The 20417-nt window shown below is 35.5% G+C and overlaps 2 protein-coding genes across 2 annotated transcripts; both read left to right on the forward strand.

Annotated features, from left to right (window-relative positions):
- Window positions 1-10414: 10414 nt before the first annotated feature.
- On the forward strand, window positions 10415-11911 carry LOC119427141 (interferon-inducible GTPase 5-like). Its single transcript, XM_037694722.1, has 2 exons — window positions 10415-10955; window positions 11274-11911. The coding sequence occupies exons 1-2, from the start codon at window positions 10415-10417 to the stop codon at window positions 11909-11911; spliced, it is 1179 nt and encodes a 392-aa protein (XP_037550650.1).
- A 5490-nt stretch (window positions 11912-17401) lies between these two features.
- LOC119427294 (interferon-inducible GTPase 5-like) lies at window positions 17402-19312 on the forward strand. Its single transcript, XM_037694873.1, has 2 exons — window positions 17402-17945; window positions 18675-19312. Exons 1-2 carry the CDS (start codon window positions 17402-17404, stop codon window positions 19310-19312), a joined length of 1182 nt encoding a protein of 393 aa, XP_037550801.1.
- Window positions 19313-20417: the final 1105 nt, after the last annotated feature.

Consider the following 20417-nt stretch of genomic DNA (forward strand, 5'->3'; position numbering starts at 1 on the left):
GCTCAGCTGAAGACGACAAACAGTCTGTGAGGGATCAGTCTCTGTCAGTGTGCAACACTGAAGCCCAGCTGACGCACACAGACACCCAGGGCCGAGCCACCATGGTGGATGTTGGCGGGAAACCCCCCACATGTCGAACAGCCACAGCCTGTGCCACCGTCATCTTAGGCTCTACAGCGTTCTGCTTGCTTCGGGAAAACCAGCTGGCTAAAGGTGATGCTCTGACTGTGGCACAGCTGGCTGGCATTATGGCTTCAAAGCAGACGTCGGCTCTCATTCCGCTCTGCCACCCTCTCCCCTTAGACCACGCTTCTGTCATCTTTCAACTCGATGAGCTGCAGCACGCTGTTATCATCACTGCAACCTGTCGCACTACAGGCAGGACGGGGGTGGAGATGGAGGCGCTCATGGCCGTCTCCGTGGCTGCGCTCACCGTCTACGACATGTGTAAAGCTGTGAGCCACGACATCATCATCACAGATGTAAAACTGGTCAGCAAGACAGGTGGAAAGAGAGACTTCCACCGTCACCTAATGCAGACAGACTGAGGGAATGACCTGTCAGCAACATGACACATTTATCCATGGACATGGCATGGACAGTTTTCCAAATCTGTAGTACAGTTTTTACAGATGTTTGTCTCACGACTCTATATTCTAATTACTTGTTACTGTTTGTTATATGCTACCAGTAGCTCCCTTTAATCATCAACTCACCTGGCCTTTAAATAATGGATTGTTTTTTAAATCGAATCATGTTAAATAAAAAAAATGTTCATGCTTCCTTCAGGTTTTCCTATGCAAATAAATCAGTCGCACATGAGCTTTTGTTTCTTGTTCTTTAGGCCTCTAGGTGGCACACAAGTATTAAACGTACAGTGGTGTTTAAAGTTTGTGAACCCTTTATAATTTTCTATAATTCTGCATAAATATGACTTAAAACGTCAGATTTTCACACAATTCTTCAAAGTAGATAAAGAGAACACAGTTAAATTAGACAAAATAATACATTTGGTCATGCATTGATTGAGGAAAACGATCCAATATTACATATTTGTGAGTGGTAAAAGTATGTGAACCTCTAGGATCAACAGTTAATTTGAAGGTGAAATTAAGAGTCAGGCATTTTCAATCAATGGGATGATGATCAGGTGTGAGTGGACACCCTGTTTGATTTAAAGAACAGGGATCTATCAAAGTCTCCTCTTCACGACATGTTTGTGGAAGTGGATCATGGTACGAATGGTCACACCAGATACTGACTGCAAAGGTTCACATACTTTTGCCACTCACAACTATGTAATATTGGATCATTTTCCTCAATAAATAAATGATCGATGATGTTTGTTAGTACACCATAATATTAAAATAAAAACAACATTTTGTGTCTTGTAATTTGCTCTCGTTTTGTTTTAAATCTAATCCAAGACATTCATGTTCTTGTTTTAGTGTTGATGAAATATTCAAGTTGAGATGTTTTATTCACTTCAAAAGTAAAATCCTTGTGATTTTCTATGCAACAAAATAACTAAATATTACTAATAATACTAATAAATAAAATTCTTTAATAATAAAGAATCGGGTCGTTTCTGCTCCTGTGTTCAAGTTTCAGAAGATTTTTAAGTGAGTATCTATTCAGTTCATAGTTTGATGCTTCATGATATTCATAGTTTTTTCAAAATTTATAGAAAAGTGGGAACAGCTAGAATTTAAATGTTTCAACAATTTCCCCAAAAAATATGTACAGTATATATTTTTATATAGCTGTCATTTTAAAGGTAGACACTGCACTGTCTCTTTTTCTGTTTTTGCAGAATAATGTAACATTTTCTCTACTTTTATTCAGTAGGTGTCCTGCACAATAATAATATTAATAATAAAAAAAACTGAACATTGAAATTAATTGATGGTATTAATGATGATGCTGCAGCTGAAAAGATTCAGGAATATTTAAAAAACAGATTATTATTTTATTAAAATTGGTCTTTCAAATAGTTGCTTTGCACCTCAGGAAGAAAAGTAGCTTTGTGACTGAGAGACAAGAAGTTGGATTAATCCACCCTTCTGAGCAGCCCAGCCTCAGCTTCCCAAGTGTTTTTGGCAAAAAGAATAAAAAACAGAAAAACTGAAGGTACTTTTCAAACGTCTTCATAAAAGTAACATAACAATTTAAATTCAAATAAATCCAGTTCAGTTTATTTATATAGTGCCAAGTCACAACATAAGTCATCTTAGGGCACCAAACAGAAACATTCATGTATAAAAAGTATAAGTTAACATATGCACTCATATATAAAAACAATAAGTTAACACTAACAGGAGCAGACTGCTTTGAATTTAACTCCATTACAGAACTCTCATCTTGAGCAAGCATGAAGGTGAAAGTGGAAAGGAAAAACTCCCTCATGAGGAAGAAACATTTAGCAGAACCAGGCTCAGGACAAGCGTCCGTCTTCTTTGGCCGACTGGGTTTGAGAGGAACAGATACACAATAGCAGGTCAAGAATCACATGTTAGGAAAATCTTAAGCCCAGTCTTAAAACTGGACAACGTGTCAGCCTCACGGACAGAAACTGGAAGTTGGTTCCACAAAAGAGGAACCTGATAATTGAAAGATCTTCCTCCCATTCTGCTTTTGGAAACTCTAGGAACCACAAGTAAACCTGCAGTCTGAGAGCGAAGTGCTCTGTTAGGAAAATATGGAACAATAAGATCTCGAATATAAGATGGAGCTAGGTTGTTGAGGGCTTTGTAGGTTAGAAATAATATTTTGAATTCTATTCTGAAATTGACAAGGAGCCATTGGAGAGAAGCTAAAACTGGAGCGATATGATCTCTCCTACTAACTCCAGTTAAGACTCTGGCAGCAGCATTTTGGATCAACTGAAGACGTTTTAAAGAAGTATTTGGACACCCAGATAACAAACCATTGCAATAGTCCAGTCTAGATGTGACAAATGCATAAACCAGTTTTGCTCCATCATTGTTAGATGTTTCTAATTTTAGCGATATTACGCAGGTGGAAGAAGGCAGTGCTAGTAACATTTTTCTGGGTGGAGTTTTCATGTTCTCTCCATGCATGCGTGGGTTTTCTCCAGGTACTCCTGTTTCCTCCCACAGACTAAAAACATGCATGTTAGTCTGATTGGTAACTCTAAATTGTCCCTAGGTGTGAGTGAGAGAGTGAATGGTTGTTTGTCTTGTTTGTCTCTATGTGTCTCTGTGATGGACTTGTGACTTGTCCAGGGTGTCCCCCGCTTCTTGCACAGTGACTGCTGGACATGGGCATCAGTGATCCAGTGGATACACTGATGGGACACATATCGGACATCAACAAGTCCAATGTGCGTCCCATCGGTGTGTGGATGTATTCCAAAGCACTAATTATTCTTTGTAGAGATATAGTAGAGTGCTGCACGAATGGGTAAATGAGGTCACAGATTGTGTTGTAAAGCACTGAGTATCTTGATAAGATAGAAATGCATAATATAAATACAGTTTGTTTATCATTATTTACCAGGTAAATCCTATTTAGATCACAGATCTCTTTTGCAATGGAGTCCTGGGCCTGAAGGCAGCTTAACATGCATGTTTTGTGGGAGGAAACCGGAGTACCTGGAGAAAACCCACGCAAGCACGAGATGAACATGCAAACTCCACACAGAAAGACTCCATATCCAACTGGGAATTGAACCCAGGACCTTCATGTTGTGGGACAACAGTGCTCACCACTGAACCATCGTGTTGCCAAATTAAAATGTACTGCTTTCAGTCTATTAGTAAAATATCACATGAACGTCTAGACTGATTTTAACAAATCTTTGTTCTCTTTAAGTAATCTCTGGATGTACATCTACACCTGAATGACGTTTTGAATCAACCCAAAATCACATGACCATCACAGCTAGTTAACCTTGACAAACATCAAAATGGCCACAATTCAGTTTTGGCAAACGAAAGAATGAACAATATTTATTCCTTCAAGGGATGCCAGATCTTTATTTTTCAATAAACTCTATGAGAGTCTTGAAAATACACACAGCATCCATAACTTGCTGCATGTTTGAATTAATATACTCACACAGACTCATTTTTTTTTCTTCTTCTTATCAGTCTGGATATAATTACTTTGTCAAAACTTACAAATCTGTAACACTTTTCTGCATGGAGTCTACATAAAAAAAAAAAAAAAAGAAAAAGATTATATATTGCATCCAGTTTGTGTTTTTGTTGTTTGAATCCAGTCATCTTCTTTTAAACGTTTATGTTTTTATTTGTGCAGATTTAAACAAAGAACAACGTAAAGAATCTTCAGAAAAATGTAGTGATCTTTTTCAAATTGTTCAATTTATAATGTTTGGATTCAAGGCAATGAACACAGCATGATGGCTTTTCTTGTATTTTTATCTCACGTTGAAGACTTTATTAATCTTGTAAATCTGAATATTTCTCATTATAAAAAAACATTTTATTTTTAGTCTTAAGATTCTATTTGACATTGAAATAATATGCATTTATTAAAGATACTTCACTTTTAATTTTTTTTAATTCATTTGAATCATTTTACTTTATCTTTTTTTTTCAGTATAAGCACATCATGATATTGTGGAGTTTTTGAGTTAAATATGACTTTTTGAGATTATGTAATAGCCAGTAATCTGTGAAATTCAATAAATAACTGGACAATGTATGTTCTTATTTAAAATGTCTTCATTATGAGGCTGCTGGTGGTCAGTGATCCTGAGGTTCCAGGTTTGAGCCCAGGCTTTGTCAGGAAGGGCCTCTGGTTTCTAACAAATTGCTAAATCTTTCATGTGAGTTTGCACGGTGTGTCAATCCCTGCAGCCGAAATAATTTTACTATTTTAAATGTTTTATGAGATTGAATATATTTTGGATTAAACTGATCATTTGATAATATGAAATATGTTTTATTGTCTTTAATTTATCCAAAAATAATAAACAATAATAATAAAATCAGCTGACTAACTTGTCACATGTTGCAGGTGTGTGTTATAGCATGTTTTGCAACATTTGGTTTATTTAACAATCTGATTGTTAGGAGAGTTGTGATGAGGCTTTCTTCAAATATACAAAATATATCTACTCTGTTTCAACATGATGCAAATCTTTATTACAGTCTCAAGCTGCAATTAAAAATAAAGTTTTATATACTGCATTTATAGATTTTAAATGTGTTTATAAATGATTAAAATAACCAATCTTGATATTGTGTAACATAAGATGATTATAAATTGGCGTTAAAATTAATTAAAATCCAAATTTTGATATTATCCCAGCTAAAGCTTTATTTTTATTGTGAATTTTCCAAATCAGAGAGCTGCAGTACCACCAGAATATTTTCACAAATCGAACACATTTTTCTACAACAATAAAAACAACAACATGATATTATAGGGCATATTGTATTCTGGGCAGCACGGTGGCACAACTGGTAGAGCTGCTGCCTCTCAGCGAGCAGGTCCCTGGTTCAAATCACGGTCCTGGAGCCTTTCTGGGTGGAGTTTGCATGTTCTCTCCGTGCATGCCTGGGTTTTCTCCAGGTACTCCGGTTTTCTCCCACAGACCAAGAACATGCATGTTAGGCTGATTGGTGACTCTAAATTGTCCCTAGGTGCGAGTGAGAGAGTGAATGGTTGTTTGTCTCGTTTGTCTCTATGTGTCCCTGTGATGGACTTGCGACCTGTCCAGGGTGTACCCCGCCCCTCGCACAGTGATTGCTGGACATGGGCACCGGTGACCCCATGACCCAAAATGGAAGAAGCGGGTAAAGATAATGGATGGATGGATATTGTATACTGCAGAATTAACTCAGAGTTACACAAACACAAGCTAAATCTTGAAACCTTCAATCCTCAAACTCCTAATAAATCCATTTATAGTTATTATTTTAAATTTTACATTTTAGGAGAGATGGTAAAACATTACTGTATTTAAAAATCTAATTTAGAAGGACACCGGTGAGAGGACAGGGAACCAGAGCTCTCACAGTCATGAGGAGGAAATCAAGGATTTTCTGTGGGTCCTGGAAGAACCATCTTGTTTTGGAGGCAGCGCTGAAAGATAACTGTTCCTCTACTGCTTGTTCTGGCTACAAGGCTCCACAAGATGGAGATGTGATTTAATGCCTTTATGATACTGTTATGTTCTGTCATGATGCTGTGAGTTTGTCCCTGTGTGTCCCTGTGATGGACTTGCGACCTGTCCAGGGTGTACCCCACCCCTCGCACAGTGATTGCTGGACATGGGCACCGGCGACCCCCTTGACCCAAAATGGAAGAAGCGGGTAAAAGATAATGGATGGATGGATGGATGGATGATGCTGTGAGCAGATGCACTGCCTGCTTGTTAAACTAAACTAAACAATCAAAAACAAAATGAATAAATAAAACAAACTTAAAATTGTGAGATCAACTTTATTCAGAATTTGAGATCACATTTGAGCAGGAGACTTCATCACTGCTTATCACCTCTTCTTTCTTGGGGAGGGGGCATTGTTTTGTCTGTTACTGTATGTTTGCTGCTCGAGTCCTTGATGCAACCAACTAAAGTGTGCCAAAGTGGTTCAAAATATCCTGATCCTGATTTGAACCACTTTAGCTAGGATTGCCTCAAACTAGTTCGAGAGTTTGAGCAGGTGACGGGGGAGAGGGCGGACTACAGGAACTACATGAGCACCAGCAAACTGGTTGATCCACTATGAGAAGGTGATATTTATAAGACTGGGTTTGTTGCAGCTCCTCAGACTGAAGAAGTCTTTTGGATTAAAGACGAAATGTTTCAACAAGAAGAAAACATCCAAAGAACCTGATTTAACTCTGTTAGATTTTTCTACCTGGATTATGGAGCATGCATCAGGACACTCCTCAGTAAATTCATTTGTAAGACATGTAACTCAGAGGTTTGAAGTTTACTGTCTTTGAGATTTGGTGATGAATTAGATGAAGACATTTTAGGATTTCCTCCCATTAAAGAATGAATGAACTGTTAATTTTTTCGTTTGTCAGTACACCATAATAGTAAAATAAAAACAATAATATTTCGCAAGTCTTGCTATTTGCTCTCATTTTGTTTTAAATCTAATCCAAGAACATTCATGTTCTTGTTTTAGTGTTCAGGTATTTGATGAAAAATTCAAGTTCAGTAGATGTTTCATTCACGTTAAAAGGTAAATTTCTCGTGATTTTCCATGCAACAAAATAATATTCAATCTGTCTTTTGATCCAATAGTGTTTTTTTTATTTCTGTTCAACAATATCACTAATGATATGTCACAATTAAAGTATTGTGGCAACATTGTGATATATGTATCTTTCTGAATATTAGAAAGACGTAAAAAAATGTTTCTCTGATGGTTATCAAGGGCTGAATGATTCTTAACATGAAACATGAAAATCACCACTTTTGTTGGTTGAATAGTTATTTTCTTTTTCCCTCTGATCCTGTCTCTGTGTTGTCACTCTCAGATTAGTTTCTTGAAGAAATAAATATTTAAATCTGTTAAGTGAAAACAGTTGTTTTAGAGTCATCCATTATTTCACCTATTACTATGTCGCTAATTGATAACATCTATATCAAAATATGGGTAAATTGTTCTACTTGTCTATATAAATACACAACCATATGTGTTGTTGACTAACAAACAATCTGAATAAATTTTTTCAATTCAACCTTTATTTATACAGGTTAGTCTCATTGAGCCTGGAGGACTCATTTACAAGAGAGACCTGGTTTAAATCAAGAACAGAGTAGACAACCTTAAAACAGCATATAAAATGAAAAGTAAATGGAATAATTATATAAAACTCAAAAGAAAAACAGCTACTTTATAAAACAATGTAAAATACCAAAACAGGAACTAAAAACAGGAACATAAGAATGAATGATTGTGTGATAATGTCATGACATTTTTTTTTTTTTTCTGGAAGAATAGTATATTTTTTTTGTTGTGTATTGCTCCCTATAATTGCTTTTGAACATTGGACATTTGACACTACAGTTTACCCAACATACCTCTTTATATATACTGAACGCTGTCACCATTTCAGAACAGGAACTACGTGTAGACAGTGAAAACACAAGACTAAAACCGAAAGTATAACAGGTACAAAGCTGCCTGGTATCTAAGCCGTGTATGTGTTATATAATGAGGTTCCTCATTTGATTTCTTGGAAGTCACCTCCCCTAGAAATTTCCCTACATCTGAACACTGTCTGATTTATTCTCACTTGTACAAAGTAAAAGTCAGAATCCGGTCGTTTCTGCTCCTGTGTCAAGTTTCAAAAGTTTTCTAGGTGAGTAACTATTTAATTCATAGTTTGATGCTTCATAATTTTCATAGTTTTGTGAAAGTTTATAGAAAAATGGGAAAGGCTTAAAGTTAAAATGTTTCATTAATTTAAAAAAGAAAAAAAAATAATTTTATATAGTTGTCATTTTAAGGTAGACACTACAAATTCTCTTTTTTTTTTTTTTTTTTCAGAATAATGTAACACTTTCCCTACGTCTATTCAGTAGGTGTCCTGCACAATCTAATATTAATAAATAAAATAAAAAACTGAACAATGAAATGCATTTATGGTGCTGATGCTACTGCAATATATTCAGGAATATTTAGAAAACAAATTATTATTTTACTAAACATTGATCTTTCAAATTGATTTGCACCAAAGGAAGAAAAGTAGCTTTGTGACACTGAGAGACAAGAAGTTGAACTAATTCACCTTTATTGCACAAGGCTAGTTTGTTCAAATATTAGTAAGAAACTAGTCATTTATTTATTGTAGGAATTTTTTTGTAGGTTATGGTGGAAATTTATTTATGAGACTTTAACCAAGTGATGAGAAAACAGACCTTTACTCTTATTGCAATAAGAGAGAGGGACAACAGCTTTTCTACAGCTCAAGTGTGAACTCTGAGTTCTTAGTTTGCAAAGCACGTTATTTAAACTACTCACTTCTGAGGGCATAGGCTCAGCAAAGAGGTTTCAGATAACGGGATACATTCAATTGCACCTAGCTGTGAGAGCAAAAGACCTAAGAAAATCATATTTCAGAGGATGGAAAGTATCGAGCTGTCAGGGTGGAGTTTGGTAAAACTGGTTCTCCAACACTGTTTTGTTTGCATGCATACATTCAAATGGAAAAAAAGACCATTACAAGGTCTAGCTGTTTTGCTTTCAGTTCCTGTGTAGCAGGGTTGAGCTGATTACCCACAGCTGTCTCCACTCTGATGAGAAGACTCCAGTTCTCAAGACCCTTGGGATCATCTAGACTCTGCTGGAACATTATACCATTTATGGCACTGTGTCCGTCCCTAAGTGTAAGCTCAGATCTTTTGGTGTTCTGTGTTCTCCCTGCAGACCTCGTAGCTCCTGTGGCCAGTCTCCTCGTCATCCTGGTTCTACCTCATACTCTCTCTGAATCTGAAGTTCTCTTGGACATCTTCTCTCTCTACAATCATAAGAAAGACAAGCACAACTATTGTCAGTCGCCTTAAGGGTCGTCCTGACACACTCTCCGCTTGATCTCCTTGGTCTGCCCGTCTGGAATCAACTCCAAACCTAAAAGAAAAATAAATATCAAGTAAGCCACAACAGATCTGTTCTGTGGACTAACCTTCTGCCCTGTTTTCATCTTGTACCTTTTCACACAGCTGCTCCAGTGAACTTCTATATTCACTTTCTAAATAAATTATCCTTTACCTTTTTTGTGTTGCTCTCTTGAGTCTCAGCCAGAACTGTGTATTATTTATATTAATACAATCCAGATAATAATTGTATTTATTTATTGCTGCCAAAGTAATTTTTAATAGTTGTCCAACTAAAACAACTTTATTGTGACTTGTGTTGTCAGTGACCTCACATCTCATGTGAAGCTCAGTTGTTGTAAAACAAAGATGATAGATTGTATGAGTGTATGCTCATAGATTGCTTTTTAAATTATAATCCTATTAACTTTTATCTCCTGCTTGAGTTGCTTCCTGTTAAACATAAAACCTACAATCTTCCGTAACATCTAACGGTCAAGTATTTGAAAAAGCTGAATATATTTTTAGCTCACACAAACTTTTAGTTGTGAGTTTGTGTTTCTAATTTAAAGACACTGTCATGATGCACAACGAACTGGTTCAACAAGTCAAATTATTGCTGCAGTTTTCAGATTTATACATATTCGCTTGTGAGTGTGAATTTGTTTTATGTGTTGTTTCCTGATTTGTAGGATTATTTATTAATGTTTGCTGCAAAACATGTTTCACTCATTCTTATGGCAATGCAGCAGAATTTTAAAATTCTAATAAATTTATTTTATATTTTATATTTTAATTTTAGAAATTATGTCTTGGGTTTTAAATACAGTTAAAATGTTAATGTTTTTCTTTTGTTTAGGAGTCAACATGGATGAGTTTAATACAGAAATGATCAAATCCCTGATGCAGACTGACCCTGCTGCAGCAGCTGCATGTATTAAAGAATATCTAGAAAAGAAAAATAATACACCACTAAACATCGCCATCACTGGAGAATCTGGTGCCGGTAAATCCACTTTTATTAATTACTTTAGAGGAATGACCAACAACGATGAAGGAGCAGCTCCTACTGGTTGTACAGAAACCACCTTTGAAAGCAGCCCATATCCTCATCCAAAGTATCCCAACGTTGTCTTATGGGATCTTCCTGGGATTGGAACCACAACTTTTCCAGCTGACGAATACCTGAAGAAAATGGGATTTGAGAAGTTTGATTTCTTCATCATCATCTCAGACACTCGCTTCAGAGAAAATGATGTGAAACTTGCTAAGGCGATTCAGAAGATGGAGAAGAAGTTCTACTTTGTTCGCTCAAAGATCGACAGTGATTTACAGAATGAGAAGAGAGGTAAAAAGAACTTCAATGAAGAGGAGACTCTGAAAAAGATCAGAGAATACTGCATTCACGGTACTTTTATTTTACTATTTGTATTTAAATTAGTTTTATTGATTTGTTTATTTTAAATCATTACATGTAAAATCTCTCCTAGAAAGATGTTTTGTATAAATATTAAATGACACTCCACTGTTACTTACCCACATTTTTTATGTATTTTCCCCAATTCCAACTTTTCTAAAGTCAAAGATTTAATTGTACATTTCATATAGAAACATTGTTTATTTGTTCTATTTTATTTGTCATAAAGTAGGGCATTTAAAATGATACATAAACCTTATGATGACAAAGTTAAAATCTAAATAATATTGTACCTTATTTATGATTCAGGTCTTCAGAAAGAAGGATTTGAGTCTCCACAGGTCTTCCTGATATCCAGTTTTGATCTCCACCTCTATGATTTCCCTCTGTTACATGAGACCTTAGACAGAGAACTTCCTGAACACAAGAGACGTGCTCTTCTGATGGCCATGCCAAACATCAACCTGGAGGTTATAAACAAGAAGAAAAAGTCTCTTCAGTCCCAAATAAAGTATTATGCTTCTTCATCTGCAGCTGGAGCAGCTGTACCTGTTCCAGGTCTTTCTATAGCGGTTGATTTGACCCTCATAGTTTCAGCTATCACAACATTTGTTGTTGGTTTACGGCTTGATGTCAAATCACTTCGTAAACTAGCTCACAGCACAGGTGTGCCAGTTGCTGATCTGATAGAAGTCATCACGTCATCACTGGCTGCAGTAGAAATAACCCCAGCTCTCGTCATGAAGTGCTTAGGCCAGTTGGGAAGTGTTGTTGCATTAATGGCCGGAGAGGAAGTGTCCAGATTCATTCCAATCATTGGAATACCACTAGCAATGGGGCTTTCTTTTGCAGGAACCTACAAATCACTGAATCATATTCTTGACATGCTTGCTGAAGATGCACAGAGGGTTTTTAAAAGAGCTCTGGGTTTGAACAGCTCAGTGTGATGTGAAGTCTATGAAATCTCTCATTCAACGCTGGGATGAATTAAAGAAACACTATTTTTATCCTTTTCATTTTTGCCATGGAAGGTGGGTGTTCATGTAATTGCTCATGCCTGCGTTTGGTTGCGTTTTTCCGTCTTTCAGTCTGTTAGTAAAATATCACATGAACCTCTAGAAAGATTTTAATGAATCTTTGTTTTCTTTAAGTAATCTCTTGATGTACATCTACACCTGAATGACTTTTTGAATCAACTTAAAATCAGATGACCATCACAGCTAGTTAACCTTGACAAACATCCAAATGGCTACAACTCAGTTTTGAAAACGAGGGAATGAACAAAATGTATTCTTTCAAGGGATGCCAGATCTTTATTTTTCAATGAACTTTATGATATTATTGAAAATACACACAGCATCCACAACTGGTTGCATATTTGTTAAGATACTCACAAAAGTTTTTATTTTTTTCTAATCAGTCTGGAAATAATTACTTTCTCAAAACTTAAGGTTCTGAAACATTTTCTGCATGAAGTCTACATAACAAAATACTTCATCCAGTTTGTGTTTTTAATGTTTGTCATCTTCTATTGAACTCGTATAATGATTTTATTTGTGCAGATTTAAACAGTGAGACAAGAATCTTCAGAGTAAATGTGATGTTTTTCAAATTGTTCAATTTATAATGTTTGAATTTAATGAAATTAACACAGCATAATGGCTTTTCATGTATTTTTTTTTAAACTGAAGACTTTAATCTTGCAAATCTGGGTATTTCTCATTTTAAGAAACATTTGCTTTTCTGTCTTAAGCTTCTATTTGACATTGAAATAACATGCACTTATTTAATATTCACTTAAATATGTTTTATTCACTGTATTTTTCTGTAAATAAAACAATCTTTTTTTCAGAATCTCTATTTGAAAACAGATGTTTAAGATGAGATTAGATATAACTTTATTGACAATGTAGATATTATTGTGCCAGAGTTTCAGTACAAAAGAACATATAAAAGGAATCACACACAATATAAAAAATAACAAATAAAAAAAAAAAAACCCATAAAAATCACACAATGTAAAAAAAATACCAACAAAACAGGTCAGGTGCAGACATAAATATTAAGTGTTTATTGTAGTGCAGGATTAATTTTATTGTCCTATGTGTAGAAAAGGGGGAGAAGTTGAAAAGTTGTTCATGTACACTTTTTCACTGTCTGAACTTAAATGAAACTAACCCTTTCTCTCCATAGGTTTGTTGGGATTTATTAAAATGATTTATACTGTTAGAGAAAGTACTTTGTATTTTTTTAATTTTTTATAATGAAACAATCATTTTTGCTTTCGCAGATCAGACATCAAAATGGTTTCTCTTTTAACATTTGTAGCTGACTAACATTTGAGGGATTTGATAAAATGTGTTGTTTCCTATTAATTATCTAAATATTGCCTCTACTTAATATGCATTGTATATTTTAATAAAATATGACAGTAAATCATTAAAGTTGTTTTCATTTTTACATGTAATGTGGAATGTATGAGGTGCCGTACAGTTTATCTCCTACACGGCACCTCATACTTTAGTGTGCATCATCAACATGAAAATTATTTTGCTTTTTTCCCCCCTTCTTCATCCAATGTAAGCATGTCATGATATTGTGGAGTTTTTGAGCTAAATATGACTTACAGATTGTGTAAGTAATTTGTGAAAATCAATACATAACTAATCAATTTATGTTTATTTAAAAAGTCTTTATTATGAGCCTGCTATTGTAAGGATGATACCCTGTTGGGTCTCCCTGTGTCTGTACTCCCTAGTGTTTCCGTGATTGCCCTGATCAGTTCCACCTGCGTGTCCTCCAGGTGTCTGTAATTCTGTCTGAGTCCTGTTCAGTGTTGGTCCATCGTCTGGCATGCCTCCCGTGTACCCTGTGTTTGCCCTGACCCTGTTTTGTAAGTTTATGCTGCCACATCAACTTGTTATTTTGATCATGGAAAGTATTTATTATTTTACAATCTGGCCTCGGAGTCCTGCCGGCATCACGGAGTTCTTTCCTCGCCTGCTCAGCCTGAAAACCGTGACAGCTGTAGCTTGGCGGTCAGTGCCGTGATCTTGAGGTTGCAGATTTGAGCCCAGGTTTTGTCAGGAAGGGCATTTGGGAGACAAATAATCAAGTCTTCCATGTGATTTTGGACCTGATGGCAACCCCTGCAGCCAAAAGGAACTGACTATTTTAAATGTTTTATGAGATAGAAGTTATTTTTTGATGAAACTGATTGTTAATATAAGACAGTGGCTATTTTAGTCTCTTTTGGGGGGTGCTCAAGCACTCCTAAATTTTAAGCACTCCTGAAAAATTAAGAAACCATCATTAGCATTTTATGTATAAAAACAACCCCTCAGTTCTCAAACCTTAGATTAACCAAAATATATACAAAAAATGGAATAAAAATAGAATAAATAATGACACTCTTAAACACCAGTAAGATCTATTAATTTTTTGCACGAGTCGGATCCTCCATGCCACCTGTCACTCAATCCAATATGCTCGTCAGCAGCTGACCAATCGGCAACCTCATTTCCTCCTGAAGGTAAACGCCCCTTACCTGCAGGAGCTTCACCCCCTTTTCCTCCAAAAACATTGACGGTTTTGCTTCATCAACACTTTGCGGTCAGAGGGATTTCGTGAAAAATCAGAAAAATTATTAAGCATTGTTAGTGGATAACAAGTAATTCAGACATGTGTTGCCCAGAGCATTTAGAGCAGTGATCCTCACTATTTTATTTTATTTTTCAAAAGATCCATACTGACAGATCAAAGTTGAGGGGAGAGCCGCAATATCGCCCCAAGTTACTCAAATAAAAGAATGAAATGAAACATCCCAACTATGAACAAAAAAGAAACGCAGCAAACACATTATCTGTTTAAAAAAAGGTACCTTAGTACTGAGATGAGAAGCCGTGGTGCATGTCCTTCACTTTCTTCATGTTGTATTTGTAATTTGATGGTTCATCCACAGTGAGGCATCCAAGATGGACATGGGTCAGCCAGTTTCTCTGTTTGTGCTTGATGGTTCATGGTTGAAAATGTTGACTCACAGGTGTAAAATTTCAGCTTTTAGCTATTACCTCAATCCTATGAAGAAAACACAAGTCAACAATAACAAAACAAATGTCCATGCTGAGCAATGAATATGCTGTAACATGTGTACGAATGAAGATGCCCCCTTCACATTTCTGCCTGCCCCCTCATGTAACCATTCCTAGAACCGGCCCTGCTCAGACGCTCCTACTTCCTTCACCGCAGATGACAGCAGGTGCGAAGACGTGCACGGCTGGTAGCTGATCCATCTGAGATTAACAGGACGGTTTTTTTTTTTTCCTTTTATGTCTTTTTACTCCGTCAAATCAAAATCAAGTTCATATTTTTTGTAAATTCAATATTAAATGAATTATAATTTAAGATATATTATTAAATTATTTCTCTCTCATTTCTCTTTTCTGCTTTTTATTTCTCATTTTGTGAATATTTCAAACATAAATAACGTTTATTAGTTTCTCAAAAGGAGTAAAGTCAAACATGTTAAGTGAAAACTGTTGTTTCAGTCGTCCATATTTTCACAAAGGACTTTCTTTCTTACTGACTGATCAAGCAAGGTGTGACAAAAACGCTGTGCAAACAGGACGAGTAAAAACAAGACTGTAAAACTGAAAGTAAAACAGGCACAATGCAGGCTTGTCTCTTTTAGACACCAGTATTTGTCTGAAAATGATAAAGGCCATTAGGTACCTCCTCCTCTGGATTTCTTGTAAATCACCTCCCACAGAAGCTCCTCTGTTTAATCTGAGCATATTCAGATGCAGCAGGATACGTCCGCTCAGTTTACAGTAAAAAGAACGTTTCCTTGAAATATTCTCACATGTACAAACTGTGTCAGAGTGTTCATGTTTAAGAAGATCCCAAAGTAGGTAAATATTTAATTCATAGTTTGTTGGTCTTTTTTTGTTTTTCTAATTTGATTTTATGTCTACTTAGTTGTCAGACATTAAAGTCTCTCAGTCCAAAATATGGTAATGGTGATTTTTTGTTTCCATTTTTTTTAATTCGGTGCATCTTTTTTTTTTTTTTTACCCATACCTGAAAATTAATTGATGGTGGTGATGCTACAGCTGATAATAATAAAAACTTTAAGTAAAATAAAACTAATGAAAAAATAAACTAGTATTTTCTATTTTTTTTTTATATAACTTTGAAGCACCAGCATATTGTTAACTTTTCATTTGTATTCAAATAATTTAAGCAAATCTGGGCAATGTTTGCTAAGTTTTGATATTCAAATATATTTTAATTTTAGAATTTGAATATTTTTACTTTTGATTAGTTGACTTTGTGAAGAAAAATCAGAGTGTGACTTGTTTGATAGTAAATAAGAACACGTTTATTTATAATGTCAAAGTGAAAACCAGTTTTAAAATATCAAAGTTTATGCCCAATAATCCAAGTAGATAAATCCAACAACTACTTGGATTATGGAGCATGAACTTTGATATTTTGAACCACTTTGGCCATGACTGCCTGAAAGGAGTGGGCGGACTCCAGAAACCATCTTGGCACCATCAAACTGGTTGACCCATTATGAGATGGTTCTTTTTATAAGATTGAGCTTGTTGTGGCTTCTCGGACTGATGACGTATTTTGGATGAAAGATGAAACACAAAAATAAACCATCCAGAGGACCTAATTTAACTTTGTTTGGCTTTTTTTTTTAAATCTTGTCTAATAATATAAATTATGAGTTACTGAAGCTATGAAACAAACCAGACCTATTCAGAGATCCATTTGGACTATTACTGCTGTTTTCTATCAAAAGCTGAAATAGTTTAGTTTGAATAGAATAACAAAAAATGTTTTCAATCTTTCACTGAGATCAAAGCCTGGTCTAGCATAGCTCACTCCTGCAGAGTTGTTAGTATAGTGCAGGGCTATTCAACTGGTGGCCCATGGGCCATTTCCGGCCCGCAGGTGACTTCAATCCGGCCCACTTCATTAAAAAAAGTAATAATAATTGGGTTCTGGGTTTGTGTTTGTTTATTGCATTTATGATTAAATTTAATAAAACAAACATGTTTAAAATGTAACAGATCATTGTAAACTTTTGTTTATTTACAAATTGATTTTAATTGCTGTGTCCAGCCCCCGAGTTGTTGGCTTATTTATGACACTATGAATGTCACAAATGCATCCTGACATCCAGCCCCCAGATTTCCCCCCAAGCTGCATTATCCGCTTCATAAACAGCAGCTTGTGAATGTGAACTTTATTTAGTTTGTGTTGTTTCCTGTTTTGTTTTATTACTGTTCGTTACTGTTTACTGCAAAATAAGTGTTCCTTATTCTCATGCAATCACATCAGGATGTTGTATTTTTAAAATTCTGACTTGGATTTGAATTTATTTTAAAATTTTCAACTTTTTTTTCTTCTGTTTAGGAGTCAACATGGATGATGAGTTTAATGGAAAAATGATTGCATCGCTGATGCAGACTGACCCTGCTGCAGCAGCTGCAAAGATCTTAGAACATGTAGAAATGCAAACCAATATGCCACTAAACATCGCCATCACCGGAAAATCTGGCTCTGGTAAATCCACTTTTATTAATTACTTTAGAGGAACGACCAACAACGATGAAGGAGCAGCTCCTGCTGGTTGTACTGAAACCACCTCAGTTGTCAGCTCATACCTCCATCCAAAGTATGCCAACGTTATCTTATGGGATCTTCCTGGGATTGGAACCACAAATATTTCAGCTGACGAATACATGAAGCATGTAGAATTTGAAAGTTTTGACTTCTTCATCATCATCTCAGACACTCGCTTCAGAGAAAATGATGTGAAACTTGCTAAGGCGATTCAGAAGATGGAGAAGAAGTTCTACTTCGTTCGCTCAAAGATCGACAGTGATTTACAAGCTCAAGAGAGAAGTAAACAGAACTTTAATGCCGAGGAGACTCTGAAACAAATCAGAGAAAACTACATCAGAGGTACATTTGTTTTACCATTTGTATCTATTTTTTTTAATATAATTTAAATCACTGTATGATTTTTTTTTTCCAAGAAAGATATTTTGTAAAAAATAAGAAATGGCATACGTTAAAAAAGTTTACATATATAATAACACTCATGAGTCTAGGATAGAAGTTTAAACAAATATTGCATATAATGTTATACAATACTTGGCAAGAGAAAACTCCACATTACAGCAATGGAAGAAGCTTCTCTAAAAATCATAATGAACACAGATATTTTAAGGATCAGGGAGTAACTTCTTCTCCATGGGAGATCACGTCCTCACTCTTATCTGTTGAGAATGCCTTCTTCACATAAACACTTCTTTTCCTGAGAATTACCATTCAAAAATTAACACGGTGACTTTATTTTTTCTTCCCGTTTTCTTATAGAAGTTTAATATACTACTTTTATGATAAACACACAAAAACAGACAAAAGTTATATAATCTTTCTAACAATGCACCACAATTACCATCCATCATATCTTTTTTTATTTTATTTTAGTTTTTCAAAAAAAATTGAACAACCCTCAACATTTAAAATGGAAATTAACTTAAAGGTTTAACTGAAGAAAAAAAATAAATCTTGTTTATCTGTCACAAAATGAGGCTTGAAAATACATGTTAATTATTATAAATACAAAAAAAATACATATTTTTTGTTGCTTAATTATGATTTTGTTATTTTTTGTTTATGACACAGATCTTCAGATAGAAGGATTTGAGTCTCCACAGGTCTTCCTGCTGTCCAATTATGATCTCCACCTCTTTGATTTCCCTCTGTTACATGAGACCTTAGAGAGAGAACTTCCTGAACACAAGAGACGTGCTTTTCTGATGGCCATGCTAAACATCAACCTGCAAGTTATAAACAAGAAGAAAGAAGCTCTTCATTCCCAAATAAAGTATATTGCTGCTGCATCTGCAGCTGGAGCAGCTGTACCTGTTCCAGGGCTTTCCATTGCTGTTAAATTTACTCTAATTTTTACAGCTTTCAAACAATACATTGTTAGCTTTGGGCTTGACATCAGATCACTTGATAAACTAGCTGACAGCACAGGCGTGCCAGTTACTGATCTGACAGGAGTCATCCACTCACCACCAGCTACAGTAAAAATAACCCCAGCTCTCATTCTAAAGTTTTTTGCGCAGTTGAGAATTGCCATTGCATTAATGGCAGCAGAGGAAGTGGTCAGATTCATCCCAATGATTAGAATCCCAGCAGCAATGGGGCTTTCTTTTGCAGCAACCTCCAAAGCATTGAGTCATATTCATAACATACTTGCTGAAGATGGACAGAGGGTTTTTAAAAGAGCTCTGGGTTTAAACAGCTCAGTGTGATGTGAAGTCTGCTAAAGCTCTATTTTACCCTTTTTATCACTCATAACTTGGTGATCATTTAAATGCATGTGTTTTGTGTGACTGTTTATTGGCAAAATATAACAGAATCCCCTGATATATTTTATTCAATATTTTTGAAAGTAATTAATCAAACCTATACCTGATTTTGGGTAAACCCAAATCAAGATACAAACATTTAAATGGCTACAGTCAGTTTTACATATAGAAAATAGTAGTAGCTGAGAGTCATCCCCAACCTATACTAATAAACACATCACACATCGTTTTTTTTTTGTTTTTTTTTACATTGGCAAACAAGGCAGTAGGCGACATGCATTCTTCTTCAGGGACATTTATTTTTTATTTAGTTTTTGTATGCGTTTCTCTAAAATAAACACATTATCTGCATATTGAGACATATTTGATTTGATTTTCACAAATAGATTCATTCAAAGTAATAATTTTTCAGCCTGATAAATTTTCCAAAACCTGAGATACAATTCTACATTAAATCTAAATTAAAACATACTGTATCCAGTGTTGGGCAGCATGGTGGCGTAACCGGCAGAGCTGCTGCCTCTCAGCGAGCAGGTCCCTGGTTCAAATCCCGGTCCGAGTTCCTTTCTGGGTGGAGTTTACATGTGCTCTCCATGCATGCGTGGGTTTTCTCCGGATACTCCGGTTTTCTCCCACAGACCAAAAACATGCAAGTTAGGCTGATTGGTAAATCTAAATTGTCCCTAGGTGTGAGTGAGAGAGTGAACGGTTGTTTGTCTCGTTTGTCTCTATGTGGCCCTGTGATGGACTTGCGATCAGTCCAGGCTGTACCTCGCCCCTTGCACAGTGATTGCTGGACATGGGCACCGGCGACCCCCGTGACCCAAAATGGAAGAAGCGGGTAAAAGATAATGGATGGATGGATTTCAAATTTTCAAATTTATACGGGTTGGGTATCATGGACTTCAGACATCACAGTAATTTTTACAAATATTTTTATTTCATTTAGAAGAAATCACTAATTGTATTGTAACAGTCAAGGTTGTGTAGTTTTTATTTTATTTTACTTGTAATTAATGTGTTATTTTATAAATATATATACATATAT

The sequence above is a fragment of the Nematolebias whitei genome, chromosome 21 (genome assembly GCF_014905685.2).
Source record: "Nematolebias whitei isolate Nwh7 chromosome 21, NemWhi1, whole genome shotgun sequence".
Lineage (NCBI taxonomy): Eukaryota > Metazoa > Chordata > Actinopteri > Cyprinodontiformes > Rivulidae > Nematolebias > Nematolebias whitei.